Source organism: Xenopus laevis, chromosome 7L (assembly GCF_017654675.1).
Source record: "Xenopus laevis strain J_2021 chromosome 7L, Xenopus_laevis_v10.1, whole genome shotgun sequence".
NCBI classification, from domain to species: domain Eukaryota; kingdom Metazoa; phylum Chordata; class Amphibia; order Anura; family Pipidae; genus Xenopus; species Xenopus laevis.
The window spans coordinates 129,236,239-129,262,603 of NC_054383.1; the positions used below are offsets into that span (position 1 = coordinate 129,236,239).

Consider the following 26,365-nt stretch of genomic DNA (forward strand, 5'->3'; position numbering starts at 1 on the left):
GACACGCAACACCCATTATAGCTGAGATATATCATTTCCTTGTTGCAGCCCTAACATATGTTTATGTTAACAGTGTAATGACAGCACTGACCTAGAGAAACGACCAAATGAGAAAAAAAATACTCAAGGGTGTAGCACATATTTAAATAAATGATGGGAAGGGCTTGTAGCAAGTATTTGTGCATTTCTCAAATATGAAACTGAAGAAAACAGCTGTCCGTTAACTGTAAGTCTATATTTTATTGTTGATAGACGTGTGCATGAGGCAGGATATGTGGGGGATAAGGTTCTGCTTTGAGGTGACATCCAGAAATTTCATAACAGCAGTTAGCTTGGCAGTTTAGTACAGCTATGGGACCTGTTATCCAGAATGCTCAGGACCTGGGGTTTTCCAGATAATGGATATTTCCGTAATTTGGATCTTCATACCTTAAGTCTACTAAAAAAAATGATATAAACATTAAGTAAACCCAAAAGGCTGGTTTTTGCTTCCAATAAAGATTAATTATATCTTAGTTTGGATCAAGAACACGGTACTGTATTTTTATTATTATCATCATTATTATTATCATTATTATTATTATTATTATTATTATTATTATTATCATTATTATTATATTGAAAAAGAAAGGGTCTCACACCTGTAGTAGAAAGATATATTTACCCATTTTGGTTTTATCAGAACTTTAATCGTATCCAAAAATATGTTTCATGGGGTCCACTTACATTTAGCATTTCTTACGATACCACATAGTTTGGTAAAAATGATGCATATTAGGCATTTAATTGTTCACAAAACCCCTGGTGTTTATATTTAGGATGCTTTATGTTTGTACATAAAGATGAATGGGAGGGAAAATATGCCAGATTACAAAAACAATTTGTATATATATGTATATATATATATATATATATATATATATATATATATATATATATATATATATATATATATATATATCACACACATATATATATATAGTAGTAATGATTCAGGGCTTCACATTTCACAGAAGTTTCCCATCTTGGATTTTGTTAGTGGGCTCTGAGCAGCTGTTGAGAAGCTAAGTTTAGGGGTCGTCACTAATTATCCAGCAGAAAATGAGCTTCCCTGGCTGTAATATAAGCTGATGCTACAGGTTTGCTGATTATTAAATTCTGATGCTAATTGCACTGGTTTCTGTGCTGCCATGTAATAATTATGTGTATTAATTACCAATCAGCCTTATATTGTGACAAATCTATTCTATGTGTACTGTATATTGTGAGTGGGTCCCTAAGCTCAGTAAGTGACAGCAGCACAGAGCATGTGCAGTGAATCAGCAGAAAAGAAGATGAGGAGCTACAGGGGCATCTTTTGCCTTGGGCTGGCACAGAAGCACAAAACATCATGTACAACATTTCTACCTACTTCTTTACTTTAGTTCTCCTTTAAAGGTGTAGTAAACCCTGCTTAACCGCACTGCTCAGCCAAACTTTACTCAGTTCTTTCTGGACTGAAAATCCCAGGATAATGAAACATATAACGAAGGTTGTGGCATGCTGGGAAGTGTAATTTAGCACCATCAGTATTTTTAAGGCAATATTATAATCTCCAGAACCAGCAACTGCTTCAAAATGCAGAAATCCTCCAATGAGAATCCCAGCTGATCTGTATAAATCTGACTCCCTGTTCTTTAGTCCTGTAATTGGAGTTAGAACCTTTAAGGCCAGTTTCCCAGCACTGAACAAGTCTGTCCTTTATCCCAATGTCTGATTCCAGTGTAATATCATCAAGAATAAAAATGACATAATAATCTCTATATGTAAGAGAACAGCAAGATGCCTGACATGGTGCTGGGAATCAGCATTGTCACTGGTCAATTCTTTTTGCATTAATAATAAAGTTTTTGATCAGTGGAATTCTCATTGGTGAATTTTTTTGCATCTACAATTACTGTTTTTGACAACTTTTATAGAAAACTAGGGGGGCTCTGTGGGACGGCATTATGGATGGGTTTACAACTCATTTAATAAATTGAGGTTCCACAAAAAGAAGGTGAAAATGCAGGAATTTAAATTCAACTACATTGTCTTAATTGAAACAGTCACCAAGCTTTTATCAACCCTATACTTAACAACCTTATTTTACATTGAGGAGAGGGCTTATGGAATTCTTAGGGTCGAGATTTGCCCAATGGAAACAAGTTCGGCAGTGATATATAAATTATATATACCTATCCTAATGCTTCAGTTGAGCCTACCGTATATACTCGAGTATAAGCCGTCCCGAGTATAAGCCGAGGTACCTAATTTTTCCTCCAAAAACTGGGAAAGCTTATTGACTCGAGTATAAGCCGAGGGTGAGAAATGCAGCAGCTTCTGGTAAGTTTCAATCAAAAAATTTAGGGTTTCTGCTCCCATTGGAGGTGACTGTGTCTCGTTTTTGGATGCCGGCGACCATTCTTGGACGCCGGGAATATTCTTGGAGACTATTCTTGGACGCCGGCGACTATTCTTGGGGGCCGGCGACTATTCTTAGGCGCCAGCGGCGGTTTATGCGCTTGATCCGGATATAAGCCGAGGTAGAGTTTTTCAGCATATTTTGGGGGCTGAAAAACTCGGCTTATACTCGAGTATATACGGTAATTGATTTCATGCAGTAAGTAAGAAGTTATTCTGGCTATAGAACATCAGGCTTCTTTCTGGAAAGTCCCAAAAGTAGCGAATTGACACAAGGTCAGCATAATATTTCTGCTAATTCTTAATCTGATAAGTATTCCCATGTGAAAAAGAGAAGTGTTGAATACCAGCCCCTTGCAAATGTATTTAGCCTTGCAACTGTTGATTTCACAGACACATTAACCAATCATAAAAATTATACTTGTATATATTAATCAGGATCCAATGAAATGTTAAGCTAATGTATGTAATTAAAATATGTTGATGATGTTTGTGTAAGGGTATAAGCGCATAAGTTATGATTTTTATCTGGAGTTGCTGAACGCTATGTTAGTATTCTGAGCTTAATGCACTGAAACAATAAACTTCCTTCTCTGATTGATCATTATTTTATTTTTTTATATTTTCTTTATTTTTCAAATTTAAAGAAGGAAAGGAAGAGGGAGGGGGTACAAAAAATAAAAAGAAGGGGAAAGGTAGCGGCGAGGGGGACATAGAAAATGGGAGAAGTTATGTGCATTTACAATATCCATTCCGACTTTGAGTTGTATATAACATGGTGAAGGAAGCGATGTACTGTACATACATTTTCATTTTAATGATATTTTGTTAAATTCCCTTAACATATACAACTGTCATTTAGTAAGCATCATCATTCAGAGTTTAGTAGAGTAGTATCAGATCACATTTCGCCAACTATGGCCTTGCTATGAAAGGGTTCAATAAACCAATTAGCCCTTAAGCTTTATTAGTTCGAGTATATCTTAACCAAGGCCTCCAGATGTCCCAGTATCGGTCACTTTCATTATTCGTTATACAGTATATGCTATTTCCTCTAGTATGCGGGTGTCTTCAACTTTTTTAAGACAATCTATAAATGTGGAAGGATTAGGGGATTTTCATTTACACAGGATAAGGGCCTTCGCTGCCTGAATTAGATGGAGGAAGAGTTTGTCTTTGATAATCTTATTGGAATTCATGTCTGGGTGAAACAGTAGAAGTATTGGATCTAGCTGACGTATGTTAATCTTAGTAAGCGTACTGATAACTTTGCTAATCTCTTTCCAGTACTCCTTTAGTTTCGGACACTTAATCCAGATATGAGTATAGGTCCCTCTCTCCAAATTACATCTCCAACATACATCGTTACATTTAGAATATATTTGGTGTATAATACCACCTCGAGATCAGTTTAAACAGGGTTTTTTCTGGTCCTGGATGCTATAGAACTTTTATGAACCGCTTTAAATATTTTATCCTAATCTTTATCTGTCAACACTATTCCAACATCTTTTTCCCAATTCTTTATGCATGGAGCTTGGGGGAGGTCCCTGGCATGAGTTATCAACTTGTATATGAGAGAGAGTGGTCTTTTAAGTGGCTGTTTGCCTTCCATGATGATCTCCCGTGACGTGGGTTTTCTCCCCCACCCTGTTTGGGTTATTAGATATTAGATAATGTGATAGCTGGTTAAACACCACAAATCCCTTGGGTGTTTACCCCATTTGTTTTGTATCTTTGATAGGGATAATCTAGTCCCTTTCCTATAAAATTCTCTCAATTTAGTAGGAGTGTTATCAGATGAACTCCATGGTGCAAAGCAACCTTTGTCTAGACTCTGAGGAAATTCTGGGTTGAAATTCAAAGGTTGGAGTATATAAGGTTTAGGTAAGAGCCCAAGAGTGTCTCTAGCTTGAAACAAAATATCTAATATAGGATTGATAGTGGGATGATTTCGGATATATGTCATAGCAGTATTTCTCTGAACCCAAAGAAGATTTTCTAGTGGTATTTTTATATTAGCTTTTTCAATAGCCATCCACGCTTTTTCCTCTTTTGAGTTATACCAGTCCAAGACCCATGCCAGATGTATTGCTTTGTAGTACCTAAGCGAATCAGGGATGGCCAGACCTCCCTTGTCTTTTGGACGTATCAAGTTATTGTATTAAATATGGGAGTTTTATCCTTCCACATAAACTGAGATATCAAAGATTTAACTGACGAGAAAAAGGCTCTCGGTATGTTAATTGGGAGCATCTGGAGTGGGTATAGAATTTTTGGCATAAGCATCATTTTTACAGCTTGAATCCTACCGAACCAGGATAACCTCAGTTTCTTCCAATACTCTATCTTAAGTTCCAGAGCTTTCAATAATGGGATGAAGTTTTCCTGGTAAAGTAAGTGTAAGTTAGATGGGATTTTAACTCCTAGATACTTAATAGCTTTATTGGTCCACCTAAAGGGAAAGTTCCCAGTCTGAAAGATTAATATTCATGGCTTCTGATTTGCTAAAGTTAATCTTAAAATTTGAGACTTTTCCAAACAATTGAAACAGTGACATCACATTGGGTGATAATCGGCTTAGTTATAAAGAATAGGAGATCATCCGCAAATGCAGCTACTTTATACTCCTTTTTATTAACCATGAGCCCGGAGATATCCGGGTTGTTCCTAAAATGTTCCAGTACTAACACAAATAAAAGTGGGGAGAGTTGGCATCCCTGTCTGGTACCATTGGTTATTTCTAATTTGGGGGACAGTATACCATTTACTCTGTCAGTGGGGGGATTTATATAATGCTAGTATTCTATTTTTCATATTAACTCCAAATCCAAAACCTGTTAGGGTTACTTCCAAGAAAGGCCAGGAGACTCTATCGAAAGCCTTTTCCACATCTGTTGTGAGAATAAGAGAAGGTATGTTCTTTTTCTTTGCATAATGTATCAATGAGATCACCTTAGTTGTTTTCTTTCCTTCTCTTTTAGGAACAAAGCCTGATTGGTCAGGATAGATAAGTCGGGGGAAGTTTGTGCTTTCATTTTTGCATATATTTTGAGATCAATATTGATCAGGGATATTGGACGGTAGCTTGCACACTTTGTCGGTTTTTGGGATGACTGTTATATGCACCTCAGTAGCCTGTGGATGGAAGCCCTTGATTGAGCATTATTGAGGGTCTCCAGCTTTCGTGTTTTTAAGGTAAATCACGCATGGACATCTCAGAATAGATCTGCCTCACAGAATGAGACACAACTCCCATGATCCTCTATAAAACAGCAATACACATGTAAAAACAAAGATAACTGCAACTGTTACTGGTGGAGTGCAACAAACTATTCCTGTGCGTATTATCTGTATTGTGTATCTACCTTCAGTTGAAACTCACCTTTCTTAGTGGTTAAATCAAGAAAATGAATTTTTTCATGTGTTAAGATGAAAGAATAGCTGACACTGTTTTGTATAAGACAGGATGGAATACCAGTAAAGTATTCAAATGCCCTCCCCAAGGCATAATAATATAATGTGTGTAATGATAATATAAATAACAATACACAAAGGTGCATTCAAAGTAATCCATAGAAATGTTATTATGTAGGGGCTACAGTGGTGCTCATGGCCGTTCCCTGCAACTGTTGATAGAAACAGTCCCCAAACATAAATTCCACTTCTTGAAGAATGGCATAAGTCACTTCGAACTGACTAGACCTGTAGCAAACTTTGCACCTTTTATAGCATACTACCATTAGTTTGTATGCTCCACTGGGGCAACGTAAAGTGGTGCACGGTGTGTCAGCATGGATAAAAATGAAGGCAATTAATGTATTCTTATTATTCATTTTAAATTCATTCATTTTATATTATTCATTTAATTTAAAATGCTTTGGTTTAAATTTACATATTGTAATCTTTTATAGGTAAGAGAGTCTGGCACAGAGCCAATGGAATTGACTGTCAGGATGAGCTTCAGTAAATTTTGGTTCCTTTGTCAATATCCCAGAGTTCTACTCTTTTTGCTGTCCCTACATTGGGATGGTGAGTATGTGACACTGTTATTTCCATTAAAACTGCCTGTCACGTATACGGTACTTCCAGCCGCACGTGACTTTAGGTGTGGCTATCAGGGCTCACTCACTCAGTCTCTCACCCACCTTGCACACAGGTTAGACTAACACAAAAGCACCCCAAACACCAACCAACACCCACAAAACTCATTCACTGCCACCATCTATCATTCACAGGCGATAGAAACCTAATGTGACTATTTCCCTGTTCTCTCTATCAGGTAATAATTCACAATACACCAATGCATTAAACACTCTCTCACTGTAGTCAGTTAGTTCCTACAGATTCAGCAAGTACTTCAGCATGCAGAGGGTTAAGGCTCACAGTTACACTCTTTAAGGCTAGGTTCATTTAGAGCACCAAAGACAATCTTATTAAATTCTCTTTAATATTATAAAAGGTATAACAGTGCAATATACAGAAAGATGTTACAAAAAGAGACATACAATTCAATAATTCAATTACAAACAGTTTATAAAATAAAAGGGAAAACATGGAAAACCTATACTTAACTTCAAAGATATAGAATTCCTGGTCCTGGAGGCAAGGGGAAACAAATGGGATAACGTCCAATCGCAATTTGTCCTCCAAAGTAAATCTACAGTTTAGTCAGAAGAGCTGACTATTTTTTAGTGATTTCAGGACATCAGGTAACTGCACACTCCCCCCTCCCTCAGGAATGTAAGGGGCGTGGCCTAGCAGGACACAGATTGAGTTTTTATGACCTCCTGTGAGTAGGAACTGGACCAAGAATATAATGACCATAACTACCTATTGGAACATAGGAGAGAGATGATATTATATTCATTGGTTATTAAATCTGTCATGAATTCCATAGATACTAATCAATACTGTGCGACCTGCCCCTGCCCAGATATTCACATCTAATACAGAGAGTACCAAACCCAGTCAGAAAGCTAAAATTACCTTGAACCCATCACCAGTTTTTTATATTGTTGGTACAACAGGTATGGGTTATATGAGGATATATATGTTTCAGGAGGTGTTATACGTGACCTTTATTTCACCTGTGAGGGACTTGCTGGGAACTTTAAGTTCTCACTCCTTGTGCTTCCCCCTCCCCATGGAATGGCTCTTATCAGCCAGGGCTTACAGAAGGGCATTACAGCTCTGACCCCTCTGACCATAGTGAAAAGTGGCCTGTTATGTGTCTGATTTAAGGTGGCCATACACTGAGAGATCCCCTCGTTTGGCGATGTCGCCAAACGAGCGGATCTCTCCCCGATATGCCCACCTTGAGGTGGGCAATATCGGGCTGATCCGATCGTGGGCCCTAGGGCCCAACGATCAGATCCTAACGCATGGGAAACGGGGGTCGGATCATGGGTCCGAACAGATGCGACCGAGATCCGACGGGATTTTTCATCCCATCTGATCGAGATCTGGCCGACTTTCGGCCAGATCTCGATCGGTGAAGCCCGTCGGTGGGCCCCATACACGGGCCAATAAGCTGCCGACACAGTCTGTCGGCAGCTTTTATCGGCCCGTGTATGGCCACCTTTAGATGTTGGCAGAAATATTTCTCATGATACCTTGGCCTGTTTTATTAACTATTACAGGCCTGTATCATGACACTGCCGTTGCCTCCTAAGACTCAAGCATGAATATTAGAGACAATAAACATTTTACATGGCTATTTGACTGCATTCAACATTTTTCTGTCTATATTTATTCTACTATTATATTCTATTATTTTATATCTGTCACCCATAAATAGTTGTATAATAAAGGTCCTTTTCAAATTAAATATGAAACTCAAATTGTTTTTTAAATAAAACATTCATACCTGATAAAAATCTCATATCATATATTGCCTTCCCCACCTCTATAACTGAGGAACAGCAATTACTTTCACTTTCCATTCTGTATTTCCCCAATGTCACTGGCTTCCTCACATGTCACCACCATCCTTACTTATCAGCTCTGGGCCAAGCTGGCCAGACACCCAAGGCAACCCGGCTGGCCACTTCACCACCTCCCGGCACATGTGTAACGATGCTCGCTAGGGGAGTGCACAAAGAAGCTCATTGGAGAGTGCCGGTGGAGGAACTAGGGTCCAGACCAGGGGTGGGTGAAAGAGGTACATACTAGGCACCCCCACTTTGTTGCGTCCTAGGCACGTGCTTCTTCTGCCTACCCCTAGTTCCAGCCCTGCTGTCTATATTGTACAGGCTGTGCATGGGCAGGTGCATCGGGTCCCCCTTTTCTGGTGCATACATGATATTTTGGTGTGATGAAATCTTGACTTAACAGTTTCCACAAAGTAGTACCTTCTTGTATGCTCTAATTGTGGCTTCCAAAAGAATGAAGAAAAACAAGATTTACATAATTTATATAGTGTAATTAAAATTTGAAAATCAATCCCTGGCTGGGATTCTAGGAAGCAATTCTTATGACTGTACAACTACCTGTGGCCTAAAAAAATGTGATGGCATTGTGTAGGAAATAGAGTACTATCAGTAAATAAAAATGTCTATATAGCGCCAAAATAAAAGTGTAAAATAAAGCAATTTACTTGCATAGTTAAAGTGATACCTTCGGAAATCAGAAGGTATTTACTTGTCTCATGTCATACACACAGCACTGCCTAGATACCAAAAATGAGAGTTTTGATTCTCCCATGGGCGGAGACATGCAAATCACTTCTTTGTGTCCCTTTGGTCAACTATGCATCCAGACAGCTGGTTTATAGCACAGATACAGCCCAATAGTTCAGAGCCATGTATCCAAACTTGCAGACTGTTTCCATCTTGTTAGATCTCATCAGTGCAAGATATTGGAACTAGGGATGTAGCGAACTGTTCGCTGGCGAACTAGTTCGCGCAAACTTCGACTGTTCGCGTCCGCCGAATGTTCGCGAACGTCGCGCGACGTTCGCCAATAGGCGTTCGCGTCAAAAATCGTTCGACCATTCGATTCCTTCGATCGCTAAAATCGAAGGATTTTCGTTCGAATCGAACGATTGAAGCCATTGGATTGAATGAAATCATTCGATCGAATGGCTTCGATCGTTCGATTCGAACAAAAATCCTTCGATCGAACGATTAAAATCCTTCGATCGTTCGAATCGAACGATTTTCGGATGTTCGAAGTTCGCGAACAGTTCGCGAACTGTTCGCATTTTTTGCCGGTGTTCGCGAACGGCGTTCGCGAACATCAAATCGGCGGTTTGCTACATCCCTAATTGGAACATGACTTCTGAGAGGTAAGACTTGGAGAGTAGCAAAATGGGGAACCAAGGGGTCCGTTTACTAAAGTGCGTTAAAAATATTCGCACAATATATAGACAGAATTTTCGCCAAATATGTTATCGCCAGTTTACTAACCTGCGGTAAATATAAATTTGCGAATTTTCTTGCGCAAGAATAATTGTTCGCCAGTTATCGCATTTGCTGAAAATAACGCTACGTACACATTAACGCATGGTTTACTAAACAGCGAAATGTGCTAAAGACAAAATTAACGCCAGAATATTCGCAAACTTTTACCGCCACATATGAAGTGGCGTAAAAGTATTTTTTCTGCCAGAAAATTCTCAAGGGGCAGGAAATATCCCATAATAATGTTTTTTTTTTACCCATCATTCTTTGCTGACAGGAGAGAGATCTGTAGCTATTGCTGACAGGATGTTTTGGCTTCTGCTTCTATCTGGTGCAACAGCAGCAGTTTCAGCTCAGAGTCGTATTATTGGCAGTGGCATCACAGTCCAAGGATTCGTCAGCCTCTACACTTTTTGGTTTCATTGGGATTGGCTACATTAAACTGTGCATTTCTATGAAGCAAAGAGATTGACTGGTATCATTTCCTATGATTCTATTGGCAGAAGAGTTTATATGATGCAGACATGTTTGATTGGTGTTACTCTGGTGATGTTGTTGGATGGTATAATCATCAGTCAATAAAGTTTATAAGTTTTGAAGATGCATTTCTGGCCATAAATGTCACAGTAAAAATTGCCATAATAACCGCCATAAAACAAGACTATTTTATAGCATAAATATTCGCAAAAATGTAATTTTTCGCCAGAAAATTCGCAACTCGCTAAAATTACCGCTAACGTAAGCTGGTTCCTTAACGTAGTTACCGCAAGTGATCGCAATGACTTCTGAGCGCATCGCTGTTTAGTAAACTTAGTCGCTGCGAATATTCTGGCGTAAAAATATTCTCAGCGATAAAATGCGGAAACTTAAAGTCAGATTTACCGCACTTTAGTAAACGGACCCCTAAATCTGATTATTGCGAGAAGGGCTGAAAGGAGCCAAAAATCCCTTAGCTAGCAATTATATGCAAAATGATGCCTTTTAGAATCAGAAGGTATTTACTTGTCTCATGCCACACAGACAGCAGAATCTTCCCATGTGTTTGAATATTTTGTTGGCAATTGTAATGAAGGGAGAATAAATTTGCCTGGCACGAATTTGCTGGCGATCTCAGATTTTAATTTTTTTTTCGTGAAAACGTCCGAATTGCTCGATTTTTTGTGTGAAAAGGTTCGAATTGCTCGATTTTTTTGTGAAAGGGTTAATATTTCACGATTTTTTTGTGAAAACGTTCAAATTGCTCTATTTTTTTGTGAAAACTGTAGAATTTCAAGGTTTTTTCTTGAACTTTCCGATTTCACGTTTTTTCACGAGTTTTTCGCAGTTTCGCAAATTTTGCGGGAAATTCGCAAATTTTTTGGCGAAGCGAAATGGGAGAGATTCGCCCATCACTAGCCAAGAGCTATGTGGTTAAGTATCTCTGCCAAGGACTTGCCTGCATGAGGGACAGAGAGAAATTTGATTGAGGAAAGGGAAGAACTGGGAGCTGCATAGGGTAGGGGTGTACTGTAACTAGTGAAAGCAGACCCTGCGGCTGCAGGGGGGGGGGTCAGGAGGTATAACGGGCCCCATGAGGCCCTAATCAATGAGTAATTTTAATATGTATTGGTAAAGGAGGACAACCTCTGGATATTTTGGCCCTACCATTATTTTGCTATGGGACGAGTAACATCTAGTTACTCCACTGGCACAGGCAGTGTATCATTTCCTTTCTCTGTGCACCCAGGAGAAGGGCAGCGCACAGAATGAATTAGGGGTCAAAGAAAATCTCCCATAACAGTCTGCTTCCCATTTATTTGAAAATGAAACACCTTGGGGAAAGTATTATTATTTGGATTCCCACCACATGAAAACACGTGGTATAATGCACAATGGAGTACCTGATGTGTTTGTTCTAAAGCCAGTAGAGTACATAATCGAAACCGTACAGAATCAGAACATGTATAAGTAAAATATGAACATGTATTTTTTCCCCCACAGGCATGAACTGTGAGCAACATCCTGGGTTTCACATAGATGGACCAGAGTGGGTGACAGTGCAGAGGGGACTCTGTGTGCTCATCCCCTGTAACTTTACTGTTGGCCCCAGTTATAACTTAACCAAAGATGCCATTGGAATCTGGTATAAAGGATATAAAGGACATCCAAATGGCCCAGTTGCAGCTTCTACTGACTCCTCTCAGTTCCCTGATACAACAAACGGGCGCTTTATATTCACTGGGAAAGTGAGTGCAGGAGACTGTTCCTTCTCTATCAGTGATGCACAACCAGGAGACACTGACCAGTACCGGTTCAGAATTTTGGATAGAGATCCTTTAAAATATAACTATTACCGTATCCAACCAATTGTATCTGTAACAGGTGAGTGAAAATATAAATATTATAAACCCAGAAATGCCCTAGATCTGATTAAATAAGCAGCTATATATGTGGTGCTGTTCTGCTGATGATTATTTTAAAGCCTATATGAAAATGTTGGTTTAGATCTTTATTTTTGAAATCCAATTTTGAAATTCATTTAATATATTGTTCCATACAATAAGAACCAAGTGCATAGCATGACAGTTTAGTGATTCCAGTAATGTCTTTTTAGGTCATCTCATTTACCAACCGGTGTACAGATTCTGGGTTTTTCTTGAGTCCTTTACATATACTTGCTATTGCTATGCAGAAGAGGAGAAGAATAGGGGGATGGGGAAGGGGCAGGTGTAACACTATGGCTCAAGTACCGAGAGCTTTGAATCAGTCAGGGGGGTAAGAAAGGGGATGTGCTCATAATCTGGGTAAGGAAAGTGAACTATGAATGTAGCATTACCCTAAGCCGGACACTAAAGGGGTTATTTATCAAAGTCCGAATTTGTTTTGTTGAAAAAACTCTGACCAAAACCGCATGGTTTTTTTCGGCTTATTTATGATTACACTTTCCCGAAAAATTTGTTTGCGGAAAAAAATCCAGAGAAAAATCGGGAAAAATACAAGTTTTACGAATTTTTCGGAATTTCCAACCAAAAACTCCCTTTTTTTGGGATTTTTGCCCGAATACCCAGAAAATTTTGGATTATTGCACGAAAAACCCAGCTCAGAATAAAAAATCTTTGGGATTTCTCCCATTGACTTAGATGCAACCTCGGCAGGTCTGAGATGCTGGATTTTCAGATTCTGACTTTTTTCATCCTTGGGGTATAATAAATTACCAAATAAAATTGTGGTTTTTCAAAATTCCAATTTTATACTAAAAAAATTAATTTTTTCAGATTTTCGGCATTGAGAGTGTAGTAAATAATTCTTCAGTCTTGCTGTTTTTACAAGTAAATGATAACATGGAACAGGACAGACTTTCAGGAGACAAGGTTTTGTGCCATTTACCATGATTATTGACTAAACTCCGAATGCCAAAAACCCACACTCTACTACAATCAGTGCAGACCTTCTAACTGGATTTTTCATATGATCTGGTAACCTAAATCTATTGTGTACTTGGCTTCAGCTGTCATTCTGCATAACTTTGATTTTCCTAATGTCAGATTGGTAAAACCATCTCTTCACTAAATGGCCCCAGTTAGTGTTCTCTTCCTCTCCATAGCAGATCACTTGAAACCATTGCACCTTCCCAATGCAGCATGTACGTTCACCTGTAAAATCCCAGCTGATGTCCAAAAGCAACTGTTGGGCCCACCTATTATATGCCCTTTCTGTTCATCTTTAAAGTATTTGTAAAACCAGCTGTAATGCTGTACCACAGTGCCCCCTAGTTTTCTATAGAAATTTTCAAAAATGTATTATAATTATAGACGGGAGGAAATTCATCAATAAGGATCCAACTGATAAAAAACATCACTATAAATCAAACAAACTGACCAAAAGAATGCTGATTCCCAGCACCATGTCAGGCATCTTGCTGCTATCTTACATATTGAGATAATAATGGCAATTTTTCGTGATGATATTACACTGGAAGGAGACGTTGGGAGAAAGGACAGACTTGCTCAGTGCTTAAAGATTCCAGCTCCAGTTACAGGAACAAAGAGCATAGAGCCAGACTGATACAGATTTTGATATTTCTCATTGGAGGATTATTTGCATTCTAAAGCAGTCCTTGGCTGTGCAGCGTTGGGGGAAAAGTTTAATTGTGCAAAATTTCTTAAATGATACAAACCTAATGTTGCTGGACTACAGCTCCCAGCATGCCTCAGCTTCATGGTTACATTATTCTGGGATTTGTAGTGGAGCAACAAGTCTGGTTGAACAGTGGGGTGCACTAGGGTTTACTAACCCTTTATTTCTCTGTCATGGCAAAGCCGTCCAGCACAGAACTGCTCCTGACCAATTGAGTTTATAAGGTCTTGAGGATAACCTCTGCACTGTTGTCCCTGTTGCCTCCTTAATGGGGCAACTGCTGAGCAACTCTGGCTGATTACTACATATGGTCTATCCCGCCGACCTGCACCTGCTGGACCTTATCAGTGGAAGCATTCCCTTTTTATGGTCCCAGTGAGTCCATATTAAATGTTTGCCAGGCCAAAGAAGCATTTTCCCTACTATAGGTTCAGTGTCTCAGGACTGTCCATTCTTCAAAGAACTTTCTAGGGAATTCCTTCCAGGACCCAAACTAAATGGGGTTTTGTCCTAAGTGTGATCAATGCCAAATAAGCAAATTAGAATTGTTAAATTATTTTCATTATTTGCAATGCATCTGCAATACCACAAGACACAGTCCCCAAGTTAGTTTTTTTTGTTAAAAATGTTTTAATATTCAACATAAATCTTGCAGACCTGAAAGAACCTGATATATCTCCCACCAATGATCTGATCGCTGGTGAAGAAGTGACTGTGACTTGCACGGCTCCTACACACTGTCCTGGGCTCTCTCCAACCTTCACATGGGAAGGAAGTGTAAATACAGAAAATACACAGAATAATACATTGAGGCACCAAGATGGGACTGTCACCTACTGGTCAACTATCACTTTCACTCCATCACTGAAACACCATAATTCCTCCTTAACCTGCACTGTGACTTATACAAGTTGGTCTACTAAAGCTAGCATCACCTTAATTGTTGATGGTGAGTTTTTTAAATTGAGTTAAAGCAATGCAAAATGTATTAATAATTGTTTCAATGCAGAAACCTATGTCACCATATGTTCTTCTTTAGATCCCAAGGAAGCGTGTTTTGATTCAAAACTGATTCCCGCAATGGTGGCTGGAAATATTTTTATTTTAACACTGATGGGCCTGGGATTCCTATGGCTCTTCAAAAGGACCAGGAAAACGCAAGAAAAAGGTAATATGGAAAGACAGAATGGGGTGATTATTTAGTATTTTAAACAGAAATAAAATAATGTTTATACTTTTTGCAGTTCCACAGATTCACCCATCATTAGCGTAATCCCATATGTGGGGACGCAAGTAAACAATGTAACTTTCCTCTATATCTTATAATAAGCAAACTGCTAAAAAAAAATGTGTGACTTCCTCTGCCCATGCTATCCTGAATCCAATTGACAATCGCATTGATATGAGTAGTCATTAATGCAAATAAAGCTCTTTAGACATGAAATATCATCTAGGGTTTTGTATAGTGGAATCTTAGTTCAAACAATGGGGCTCGTTTATCAACACTGAGCAAATTTGCCTATGGGCAGTTACCTATAGCAACCAATGAGTGATTTGCTTTTTAAAGCCAGCTGCAAGTAGCACAATGAATGCAGCAATCTGATTGGTTGTCATGGGTAAACTCAGGTTGACAACAAACCATACTGAAGTTCAAGCACAAAACAAAGTTCACACTGCCATCACAGGGCAGTTTTTCTCTGGAATTCTTTTCAGCACGGGGCCAACTTTTTTCTCCCCTCACCAGTTGGGACAAGATTGCACCTAAACCAACATCTGAAACATCGGCTTCTAAAACAAACCTTTGAAATCCACAGTCACCAACATTTGATGCTGTTTTCAAGTCTTGGAATGCCTTTTATGGCTCAGCACCCCGCTTAATAATTGTGGAAACTTTCCTTTTTGTCAGGTCTGTTAAAGGGGCAGCCATGGTAGCAAAATTTGGAACCAACCTCGGAAAAAATAGTCCACCATACCAAGAAAAGTATGGATTTGCTTTTTAGTGAGACATGGGGGACCAGTCTTTGATTTCCTCCACCTTTTTTACTTGAGGTTTTATAACATCCCCCCCAAAGTATAACCAAGATAACAGGCTTCTTCCAGGCTTATAGTACTTTTCTTGGGGCTCACTGTTAAGCATGCCTAACTAATGGAATTTAGCACAGCCTGTATTCTGGGAAGGTAAATTTACCAAACTCTACTAAAAATCACCACGTCATCAAAATAAACGGATGTGTAGGGCTGATGAGGACTACGAATGTGGTCCATCACCATTTGGATTGTCGCTGGGGCTCCTTGAGTCTAAATGGCATTCAAATATACTGGAAGAGCCTCTGCCGAGTATAAAATGGTATTTCTGTCAACAGTACCTGCCAATACCCCCTAGTCAGGTCAAGACTTGTTATGTACCTAGCAGGACCTAGCCGTTCTATTAACTAGTCGACCCTTGACATGGGATAAACATCAAATTTTAAAACTTCATTTACCTTATGGAAGTCATTGTAGAATCGGAAAGAATCGGAAATTCCCTGCACACGAGATTTCAATAAGGAAAGGAACATCATAGTGCAATGCATTGTGGGTTATGTAGTTCCTGCATGCTCTCTGTAAGCTGTGGAGAAGTTGATACAGTTTGTAACATCAGTGTTTAGTCCCTCCTTCCCTGCCAGGATTTCAAAGGATGCAGAAAGAGAAGAAATGTCCCCAATGTCCACCTGGTCCCCAAGGTCCTTGCCACAGGAGACCCCTGGGGTGATGACTATAAAGTAACTCTCATCATCATCTACTGTATAGCCTTCTTTAATAAATTACCCAAGTTTTTGGAGGCAGTATTTCTTAAAGGGACCACCTCAGGGTACCGGGTAGCATAATCTAGGTCTAACAGGATATACTGATGCCCCCCCTGATGTTACCAGAGGCCCTACTATGTCCATTGCAATTCTTTCAAATGAGACCTCAATGATAGGCAATGGCACTAGAGGGCTACGAAAGTGAGGCACTGGGGCAGACACCACCACCACCACTCAATGCCAGGTTCCTGTGGTTCACTTTTAACTAAATGAACATTTTCCCAGGCCCCTCATCCAGGATGTTCCAAATTTAACCAGAAAGACCTCCAAATCGGACATGTCAGGTGCTTTGAAGGGCTCTGCAACCTGCTAACACATCTAGTGGAAAATGTATCTGCCTCAAGTGTGGTCACCCCTACCGTAACTACTTCAGACTCTGGTTCATATGGCATGGAGGAACCCTTTCCCAGACCCCTGAGAGGGAACTGCTTTTTCCCAAAGCTTCCAAAATAGTGTAAAATCTCATCCAAAGATAAAACTATGCAACAAGACAGGGGAGACACCCACTTCATGTCAGACAGTATTGTTTGCAGTTTTAAATGTAAATTTGTGGGGGATTGCTCATAGCAGTGGTCAGGGGTCAGGTAACTCAGTCCCAGAGATGAGACAGGTGACTCAGGGTTACATAGTTACATAGTTAAAATCAGGTTGAAAAAAGACAAAGTCATCCATACACACACCCCTCCCTACTTTCACATAAATTATATATACCCATATCTATACTAAGCCTTTGATATAATATCTGTCCAAGAAATCATCCAAGCCATTCTTAAAAGCATTAACAGAATCAGCCAAGACAAAGCCAATACCTCAGCCTGGGTGACATATATCTGCCATCATACACACAATTCCCACTGGGACAACACTTTTTGTCACAATATATAAAGTATTCTTACCGTTAGCACAATTTTACTAGATCATTAGATACTGATCAGTACTTGTAACTTGTATTTGGCATATGGACTTGTAGAATAAAATTAATCTGAGAAAGGAGCAATCACAAAGGCAATAAATAATAAAGACATTGTGCTTTGGTTCTCACACTGTTTCTTTTCTTTGACATTAACAGGAATACAGAGAGAGACAGCAGCCAGGATTGAAGACTGCCCTGATAAGGGTGTATTAGCCGAAGGTATGATAGACTCATATAACAAGACAATGAGGAAAGATGATTAGAGGGGTTGTTCACCTTCTAACACTTGGGGGCAGATTTACTTTTTCTTTGTACTGTCTCTTTAAAAAATACTTCGACTTCATACTTCGCCACTTTAAACCTATTGAGGTGCAATGTTAGCCTATGGGGACCTTCCCCAGCACTTTTCTAAGTTTCTTTTTTTCATGGAATAAAAATCCTTCGATCGATCGATTAAAATCGTTCGAATAGTTCGATTAAAATCGTTCGAATCGTTCGATTAAAATCGTTCGAATAGTTCGATTAAAATCGTTCGGATCGTTCGATCGAAGCTTCTGCGCAAAATTTTTACTTCGAGGGTCAAATTTGAGGGTTTTTTAACCCTCGAAATTCGACCCTTGATAAATCTGCCCCCTGGTTTCAGGTAGTTCACTAGAAATAAAGACTTTTTTCAATCTCTTTCTATTTTCTATTTGCAACTGTTTTTCTAATATTGAAATGTAAAGGTTCATATTTTACCTTCTTATATCTTTCTGAAGCAGCTCTGGAAGGGGGGTTTATCTTTTTAGTTTTTTTAATTTAGATTTTTATTCAGCAGCTCTCCAGTTTTTAGCAATCTGGTTCCTAGCGTCCAAATATTCTAGCAACTATTCACTGGCTTGAATAAGATATTGGAATATGAATAGGAGTGGGTATGGATAGAAAGATCAGTAATAAAAAGTAGCAATAACAATATATCTGTAGCCTTACAGAGCATTTGTTTTTTAGATGGGGTTGTACATTTGTGTTTTGCCTGGTAATTCCAGTAGGGGACCAGTAGTATAGAGGGAAAATCCCTTGTGTATTAGTTAGAGCCCAAGTTTAGCAAGGGTTTTATTTTGTTTTGTTTTGAACCCATTTGATCACAGCTAACAATAAATTAATATTACCCTTTTAAAGACTGTCTGTTCATCTGATCCTGCTCACACATAATAAAAGTGAACGTGAACTACCATTTTAAACTTTAGACTTCAATTTTGGAAAAACTGTAAAAAAAAAAAATTAAAAACTGAAAGTAATTAAAAAAAGTCTTTATTTTGGTGAACAATCTGAAAACAACTGAACTTAAAAAAAAAAAAAGGGGTTTGAAAGGTGAACAACCGCTTTAAGAAATAAATCGTTTAAAACATATTGCTTGGCTTGGTCAATATATGGTATGGAAAACATACTATTAACTAGTGATGGGCGAATTTGCGCGAAATTTGCGAAACGGCGAAAAATTTGCGAAACTGCACCGGCGTCTCGTTTTTGACGCCGGCGTCCGTTTTTTTGGAAATTTTTTTTTTCCGCGGGCGTTTTGCGATATTTATTCGCTGGCGGCGAATCGCGCAAATTCGCCGCGAATTCACGCCTGCCGAATAAATTCGCCCATCACTACTATTAACACATATTAGAAACGAATGTGCAATGATACTATGCTATATAGAATTATTTACTTTAGCAGTGGAATCTCCCATAAACTACAGTAATAAAGCACCATCTAATAATATTACACCATAATCATTCTAGGGTTTTAAGGGAGCATGCAGTTATAGTTATAGTGGCTATACAGTTGTCAGATCAATTATTTCATCTCAGACAGGAAACTATAGACTGGTAAGTCTGATGTTTGTAAGGGGAAAGCTTTTTAAAACCACAATTTTTTTTTTTTGCCACCATGGTTTTATGCAATCTTAAAGGATTTATTATTAGGTTAACATTTTGTATGAGTGGCCTAACTCTCTTCACTCTTCGTAATTTAAAGGAGAACTAAACCCCCCCCATAAGAAATGCTCCTACCAAGTACCCTAGATAGTCCCCCACCCTGCTTCCCCATAGCCTAGTTCGTTACCACTAAAAGTGTCCCGAATAAATTTCTCACATATCGGTGCAGAGTAAGCGAATCGAAGCTAATGGGTGCCATCTTCCAGCTCTTCAGTCTTCATCTATAAGGGAGCGCCGTATTGGCGCATGTTCAGTCTTTCGGTAACTGTGCATGCGACAAAAGTGCTGTGAATTGCTGAAGGAAGGAAAACAACCTGAAGAAGATCCAGAAGATGGCGCCCATGAGCTCCGTTGTGCTTACTCTGCATTGATACGTGAACAATTTATTCGGTATGAACTATACAGAGGGGAGCAGGGTTGGGGGATTATCTAGGGTAGTAGGTAGGAGCTTTTCTTATAGGGGAGGTTTAGTTCTCCTTTAAAACAATCTATTATCATTATGTTCACACCTCTTATAGTTCATCTTCCAGTTTGCCTTTCAAACTGCTGCCTGTTGCTATTGAAGTGGATCCCTGACAAGCAGATAGCGTCTGTTATTTCAGACTGGAGAGCTGTAGAAGCTACAGTATATTGTTCACAAATGAAGACGACTGGCAAGATCATGCCCTTTTGGCAGAGTGTTTTATTAAGACATAAAAATGCTTCAAAAACACAATTTATTTTATAAAATTGTTATTAAAGCATTTGAATGTTTTTGTGTTATTATAGCAATTTATATTATACAGGTATGGGATCCATTATCCAGAAGCCCATTATCCAGAAACCTCCAAATTATGGCAGGGCTATCTCCTATACAATAATGTTAATCAAATAATTCAAATATTTAAAAATCATTTGCTTTTTCTCTCTAATAATAAAACAACCGTGAACTTGATCCCAAATAAAATATAATTAATCTTTATTGGAGGCAAAACAAGTCTATTAGGGTTCATTAATGTTAAAACTATTTTTTTAGCAGACTTAAAAGAATAGTTCAGTGTAAAAATAAAAAACGAGGTAAATAGATAGGCTGTGCAAAATAAAAAATGTTTCTAATATAGTTAGTTAGCCAAAAATGTAATGTATAAAAGCTGGAGTGAACAGATGTCTAATAAAACAGCCAGAATCCAACTTCCTGCTTTTCAGCTCTATAACTCTGAGTTAGTCAGCGACTTGAAGGGGGGCCACATGGGACATTTCTGTTCAGTGAGTTTGTAATTGATCCTCAGCATTCGGCTCAGATTCAAAAGCAACAGATGTGACCCATGTGGCCCACCCTCAAGTCTCTGATTGGTCACTGTTTGGTAACCAGGGTAACCAGTCAGTGTAAACCAAGAGAGCTGAAAAGCAGGAAGTAGTGTTCAGACTGACATGTTATACATCAAACCACTCCAGCCTTTATACATTACATTTTTGGCTAACTAACTATATTAGAAATTTTTTTTAGTTTGCACAGCCTGTCTATTTACCCAGTTTTTATTTTTACACTGTACAATTCCTTTAAGGTATGGAAATCCAGATTACAGAAAGACCCAGGTCCTGAGGATTGACAGCAGGTCCCATACTTGTATAAATAAAATGCCAGTGCCTAGCACTACTGTTATATAGGGAATAAAGTACCCCCTCTTGTAAAATATAAGGATATTATAAGTTACCGAGGAGTTTCATGACCATATAAAAACCCGAGGTCTAAGGCCGAGTGTTTTTATACAGGTCATGAAACTCGGAGGTAACTTCTAATATCCTCATATTTTGCAACAGGGGGTACTTTATTTATTATAATACACAAATTTTAGTGAGTCATGTGACAGAAATGACATCAGAACTCACCGTTTATAACTGATGACATCAGAACTCACCGTTTATAAGGATATAATTTACAAGATATTCATGGCTTTTGTGTATTATATAGAAATATGCAAAACCCTACTTGCTATCTCCTTTGTTCCATAGCTGCTTTCTGCCTGTCTCTCTTTTCAATTCTTTTTTTATATTGCTCATCACAAACCCATTTGTATTTTCACCCTTTCCAACATTTTTTCTTCCAAATACTTCCGCTTTCCCTGGAGTGCTTTCCTTTTCTCATTCTTTTCTGCTCCTTTTCTCACATTTCTTATTTTATAATCTCTTCCTAGCTTTCCCTTTTAAATGTTTTCTTTTTTTTACCACTTCTTCCATTCTACTTTTTCTTTCCTCTGTCGCACCCATTTCAACCTTCATTTTGACCACTCATCTTCCCACATGTGTGGAAAGTGCTTTAAAAAATGTTATTATGTTATATGTCAGTGCAGGTGTATCATGCTAAGATTACTTATTCTAAAGCTTGGTATAAGCTTAGGGCAGGGGTCCCCATTTTTTTTACCATAACCACAATCAAATATATGGTTGGGGAACAACACATGCATAAACAAAGTCCCTGAGCATGCCAAATAAGGGCTGCATTTTCTCCTGTATACTGTCATTCTAAGTAACCTGCCAACCTACAAGAGGCTCTGTTTGGCAGCACACATGGTTTTTATGCAACCAAAACTTCCCTCCAAGCCTGGAATTCAAAAATAAGCACCTGCTTTGAAGTGACTGGGAGCAACATCCATGGGGTTGGTGAAAAACTGGTTGGGGATCATTGAGCTTCAACCTCAAACCTCAAAGAAGCGTCAAAGCAAATATGTAATAGAAATCACAAAATTTGCCCAAGAGCATTAACCCATAGCAACCATCAAGATGTTTACTTTTAAATAGGTGACCAATAGATACTATCTGCTAATTGGTTACTAGAGGTGCTGCACACTTTGCTCATGATATTACATAACCCCAAAAAAGTTTAAAACTATTTAGCCTCATTTAGAATTCATATCTGTTCCCTGTAAGTAAACAGAACCTTAAGAATGTAGATAACAAAACCTCAGCAACTGTATTCTAATTTAAGGAGGAACAAGAGTCAGTCCAGAGGAGGAAGACCCTATATATCAAGTAAGTATATTCGTATTTTTTTTGTTTAGCTCAGTGTCTCTATATATTCTGTAGTTCTAGATGTTGAACAAGCTCTTAATAAAGTGGTGATCTGTGGCAGCTGGGCAAAACATATGAGATCATTTCTATCTCCTGGAAACTGAGACAATAAGATTGAAGGGAACAAAAGTAAAGTCTAGGTTAGCAAAGAAGATAAGGAAAAGTTGAAGACCGAAAACGGGAGTGATTGAAAAGATCATAAAGAGAAACAGGGCTAGCATTAAGAGTGGAAAAGGAGACACATTGGTCCACCATGTTTGCGCAACACATATTTATGCAAATGGTTGCATTGCCCATATTCTTTCCTGAATGCTGAAATATTGCACTGATGTGCCCGTTTTTCCATTTTGTTGCAAATTAGCATTACGCAAAAATATTTGCAAATGAGATGGGTGTTTGCGACTGTGCAAGGTCATTGAGTGCGAAAATAGCACTCACCCTAATTCAAATTCTCAATTTGCAAATATATATTTTTCAAATGTGAGTGTGTGCATAAATATTCACAATTTGAGATTAGACCATATAGGAACCACCTAGTTACAAAAATACATAAAGATTTGGCCCTTCTGAACAGAACACAACGTCCTGCTTTTCAGCTCTCTAACTCTGAGCGAGTCAGCGACTTTAATGGGGCCCACATAAATGTTCAGTGAGTTTGCAATTGATTCTTAGCATATAGCTCAGATTTAAAAGCAAATAGGTGTGACCCATGTGGCCCTCCCCCTCAAGTCTCTGATTGCTTCCTGTCTGGTAACCAATCAGTGGAAACCAAGAGATTTGCAAAGCAGGAAGTAGTGTTCTGGCTATTATGTTACACATCCAGTCACTTCAGTCTTTATACATTATATTTCTGGCTAACTAACTATATTAGAAACATTTTATTTTGCACAACCTATCTATTTACCCAGTTTTTATTTTTATACTGAACTGTTCCTTTAATATATATTTATAAAGTATAGACTCTCTGGTTCCCATATAATCTCACTCTTTACCATCTCTCCATCTCTTTTTAGAACTTCTGAGTTGGCACACACAATGTGAACAGCGCAGTGAATGGACTAAACATCGTGAACTTGCTGAATGGACTATGCCCTCCTTAGTTGTTACATTGGTTTACTTAGAGAATTAATTCTTCATTATTAATTCTACAGCAATTTTGTTTTCTATCATTTAGTATAACAGTCAGCTACATTCGTTTTTCTTCATGCCAATATATGCACCTCTGTTATATTTTCTAAGCTTGATATGCTCAAGTTGGATCTGTTAGTTACTGTATATACTGGGGCTGATCTACTAACACAACGGCTAAATTGCAACAGTGCAGTAACTAATAGCAATTAATCACATATTTACTTTTACCAATTGCTCATTTCTTGTGCTTGGTAACTGCACCAGTATAGTGTAGACCACTCATTCATAAATCAGCACTATTTCATTTATTATAGTACTTAGGGGCAGAGTTATCAAAATGTGAGCATAGAGCTTAAAGGGATCCTGTTATCGGAAAACATATTTTTTTCAAAACACATAAGTTAATAGTGCTACTCCAGAAGAAGTCTGCACTGAAATCAATTTCTCAAAAGAGCAAACAGATTTTTTTATATTCAATTTTGAAATTTGACATGGGACTAGACATTTTGTCAATTTCCCAGCTGCCCCCAGTCATGTGACTTGTGCCTGCACTTTAGGAGAGAAATGCTTTTTGGCAGGCTGCTGTTTTTCCTTCTCAATGTAACTGAATGTGTCTCAGTGGGACATGGGTTTTACTATTGAGTGTTGTTCTTAGAACTACCAGGCAGTTGTTATCTTGTGTTAGGGAGCTGTTAGCTGGTTACCTTCCCATTGTTCTTTTGTTTGGCTGCTGGGGGGGAAAGGAAGGGGGGTGATATCACTCCAACTTGCAGTACAGAGTGATTGAAGTTTATCAGAGCACAAGTCACATGACTTGGGGCAGCTGGGAAATTGACAAAATGTCCAGCCCCATGTCAGATTTCAAAATTGAATATAAAAAAATCTGTTTGCTCTTTTGAGAAATGGATTTCAGTGCAAAATTCTGCTGGAGCAGCACTATTAACTGATTCATTTTGATAAATGTTTTTTTTTCCCATGACAGTATCCCTTATAATAAATAAAAACTCACCCGTGTTCTATTCATTCCAATGAGATTTTTAGAACTGTATTTGTCATGGTTAGTTCTAACTTTCACCCACTGATAACAATCTAATCATAAAAGTATCATATTGATAAATCTGCCCTTTAATATTATGTTATGGAAGTTGTTGGTGCATAATGATGTATAAATTCAACTGGAACCAAAGCCTGGTTATTTGCTCATCTGAACATTTAGTGACCTATTTACTAAACTCATTTTTTTCTGGTCAAGTTTTTTAAAGGGGAAAAAACTCAAAATGTTGGAAAAAAACCTTCATATTTTTATGCTCCAAAGTTCCTAAAAATTAAAATCCGAAAAATACTCCAGCTGTCAAAATAAAGCAGAAGTCAATGGCTGATGTCCCTTTACCAATTGGAACATGTTTTTTACCTTCAGGATTCTCAGCAGTTTGAAATGTTTGCATTGTATTCCGTTTGATAAGTTGTCTTGGCAACAATTTGTTAAAGTAGAGTTTTTGAGTCGCACAATTCGAAACTGAAACATGATTTTGTCACAATGTTTTTTACACTTACTTTTCTGAGAAGAATTATTGCTAAATTAAGGGGATACAGGTTTTGGGAGTTTGATCAAAGTGAAGTTTTAGTAAATACCCCCCTAAGTAGGGATGCACCGAATCCAGGATTCAGTTCGGGATTCGGCCAGGATTCGGCACACTAATATTTTTAGGATGATTTTTAGAAAAGTCATAAAAACCACTGCACTTGGGTAAGCTTCACAGTTTGGTAATTTGAGTAATAACAGCATCATTGACTATTTTGGATTCACCATAATGAGTACTTTCCAAAAGAAAAATGCATCAACTCCCGGGGTGAACCTAACGTTACTGGATTTTTTTGGCTTGAAATCTAGGATATGCATAGATGTGGAGCAGTGCTGTGGTAGTAAAATGCTGGGAATATACTTTATGGAATCTTTCCAGGAGGCTGTATTCATAGTGCTCAGGCATTAAGGTTATACTGTATATTTTGCTATAAAAAGAAATTGACATAAAATATAAGATTTTGACGTGTGCAAGGAACATTGTATAGTAGTTAGTTACTGTAGGTTAAAAATAAACATCTCCCCATCAAGTTTAACCTGCCTAACTGCTAGCTGATCCAGAGAAAAACAAAGAACCCAATTGAAGCCTCTCCAATTTGCCTCAGAGGGGGAAACAAATTCTTCCTGACTCCAAGATGGACCAGCTATTTTCAATAGTCCTGTATTTCCACACTTGGTAAAAAGTCATCCAATTCCATCTTGAATCTCATGTATCTCTCATTGTAAAAACCCCTTTCTGTAGATTAAGAAATGAAACCCAACATAATGGAACCTCCTTTCTTCTAATCAGAATGGGCCCTGCCCTTGTGCCCTTATGTTTGCTGGAAGGATCTACTGGTAAATAAAACATTTAATAGTTTATGATATTGCCCTCTTATATATTTATACATAGCTTTCAAATTCCCCCTTAAAGAGATATTTT

At 38.3% G+C, this 26,365-nt stretch overlaps 1 protein-coding gene across 1 annotated transcript; it reads left to right on the forward strand.

Annotated features, from left to right (window-relative positions):
• Positions 1-5,554: 5,554 nt before the first annotated feature.
• LOC108696822 (myeloid cell surface antigen CD33) lies at positions 5,555-24,249 on the forward strand. The gene is made up of 8 exons (XM_018226481.2): positions 5,555-5,640; positions 6,357-6,474; positions 11,826-12,206; positions 14,617-14,910; positions 15,001-15,129; positions 17,877-17,939; positions 22,648-22,691; positions 23,744-24,249. Exons 2-8 carry the CDS (start codon positions 6,381-6,383, stop codon positions 23,750-23,752), a joined length of 1,014 nt encoding a protein of 337 aa, XP_018081970.2. The 5' UTR covers positions 5,555-5,640; positions 6,357-6,380; the 3' UTR covers positions 23,753-24,249.
• Positions 24,250-26,365: the final 2,116 nt, after the last annotated feature.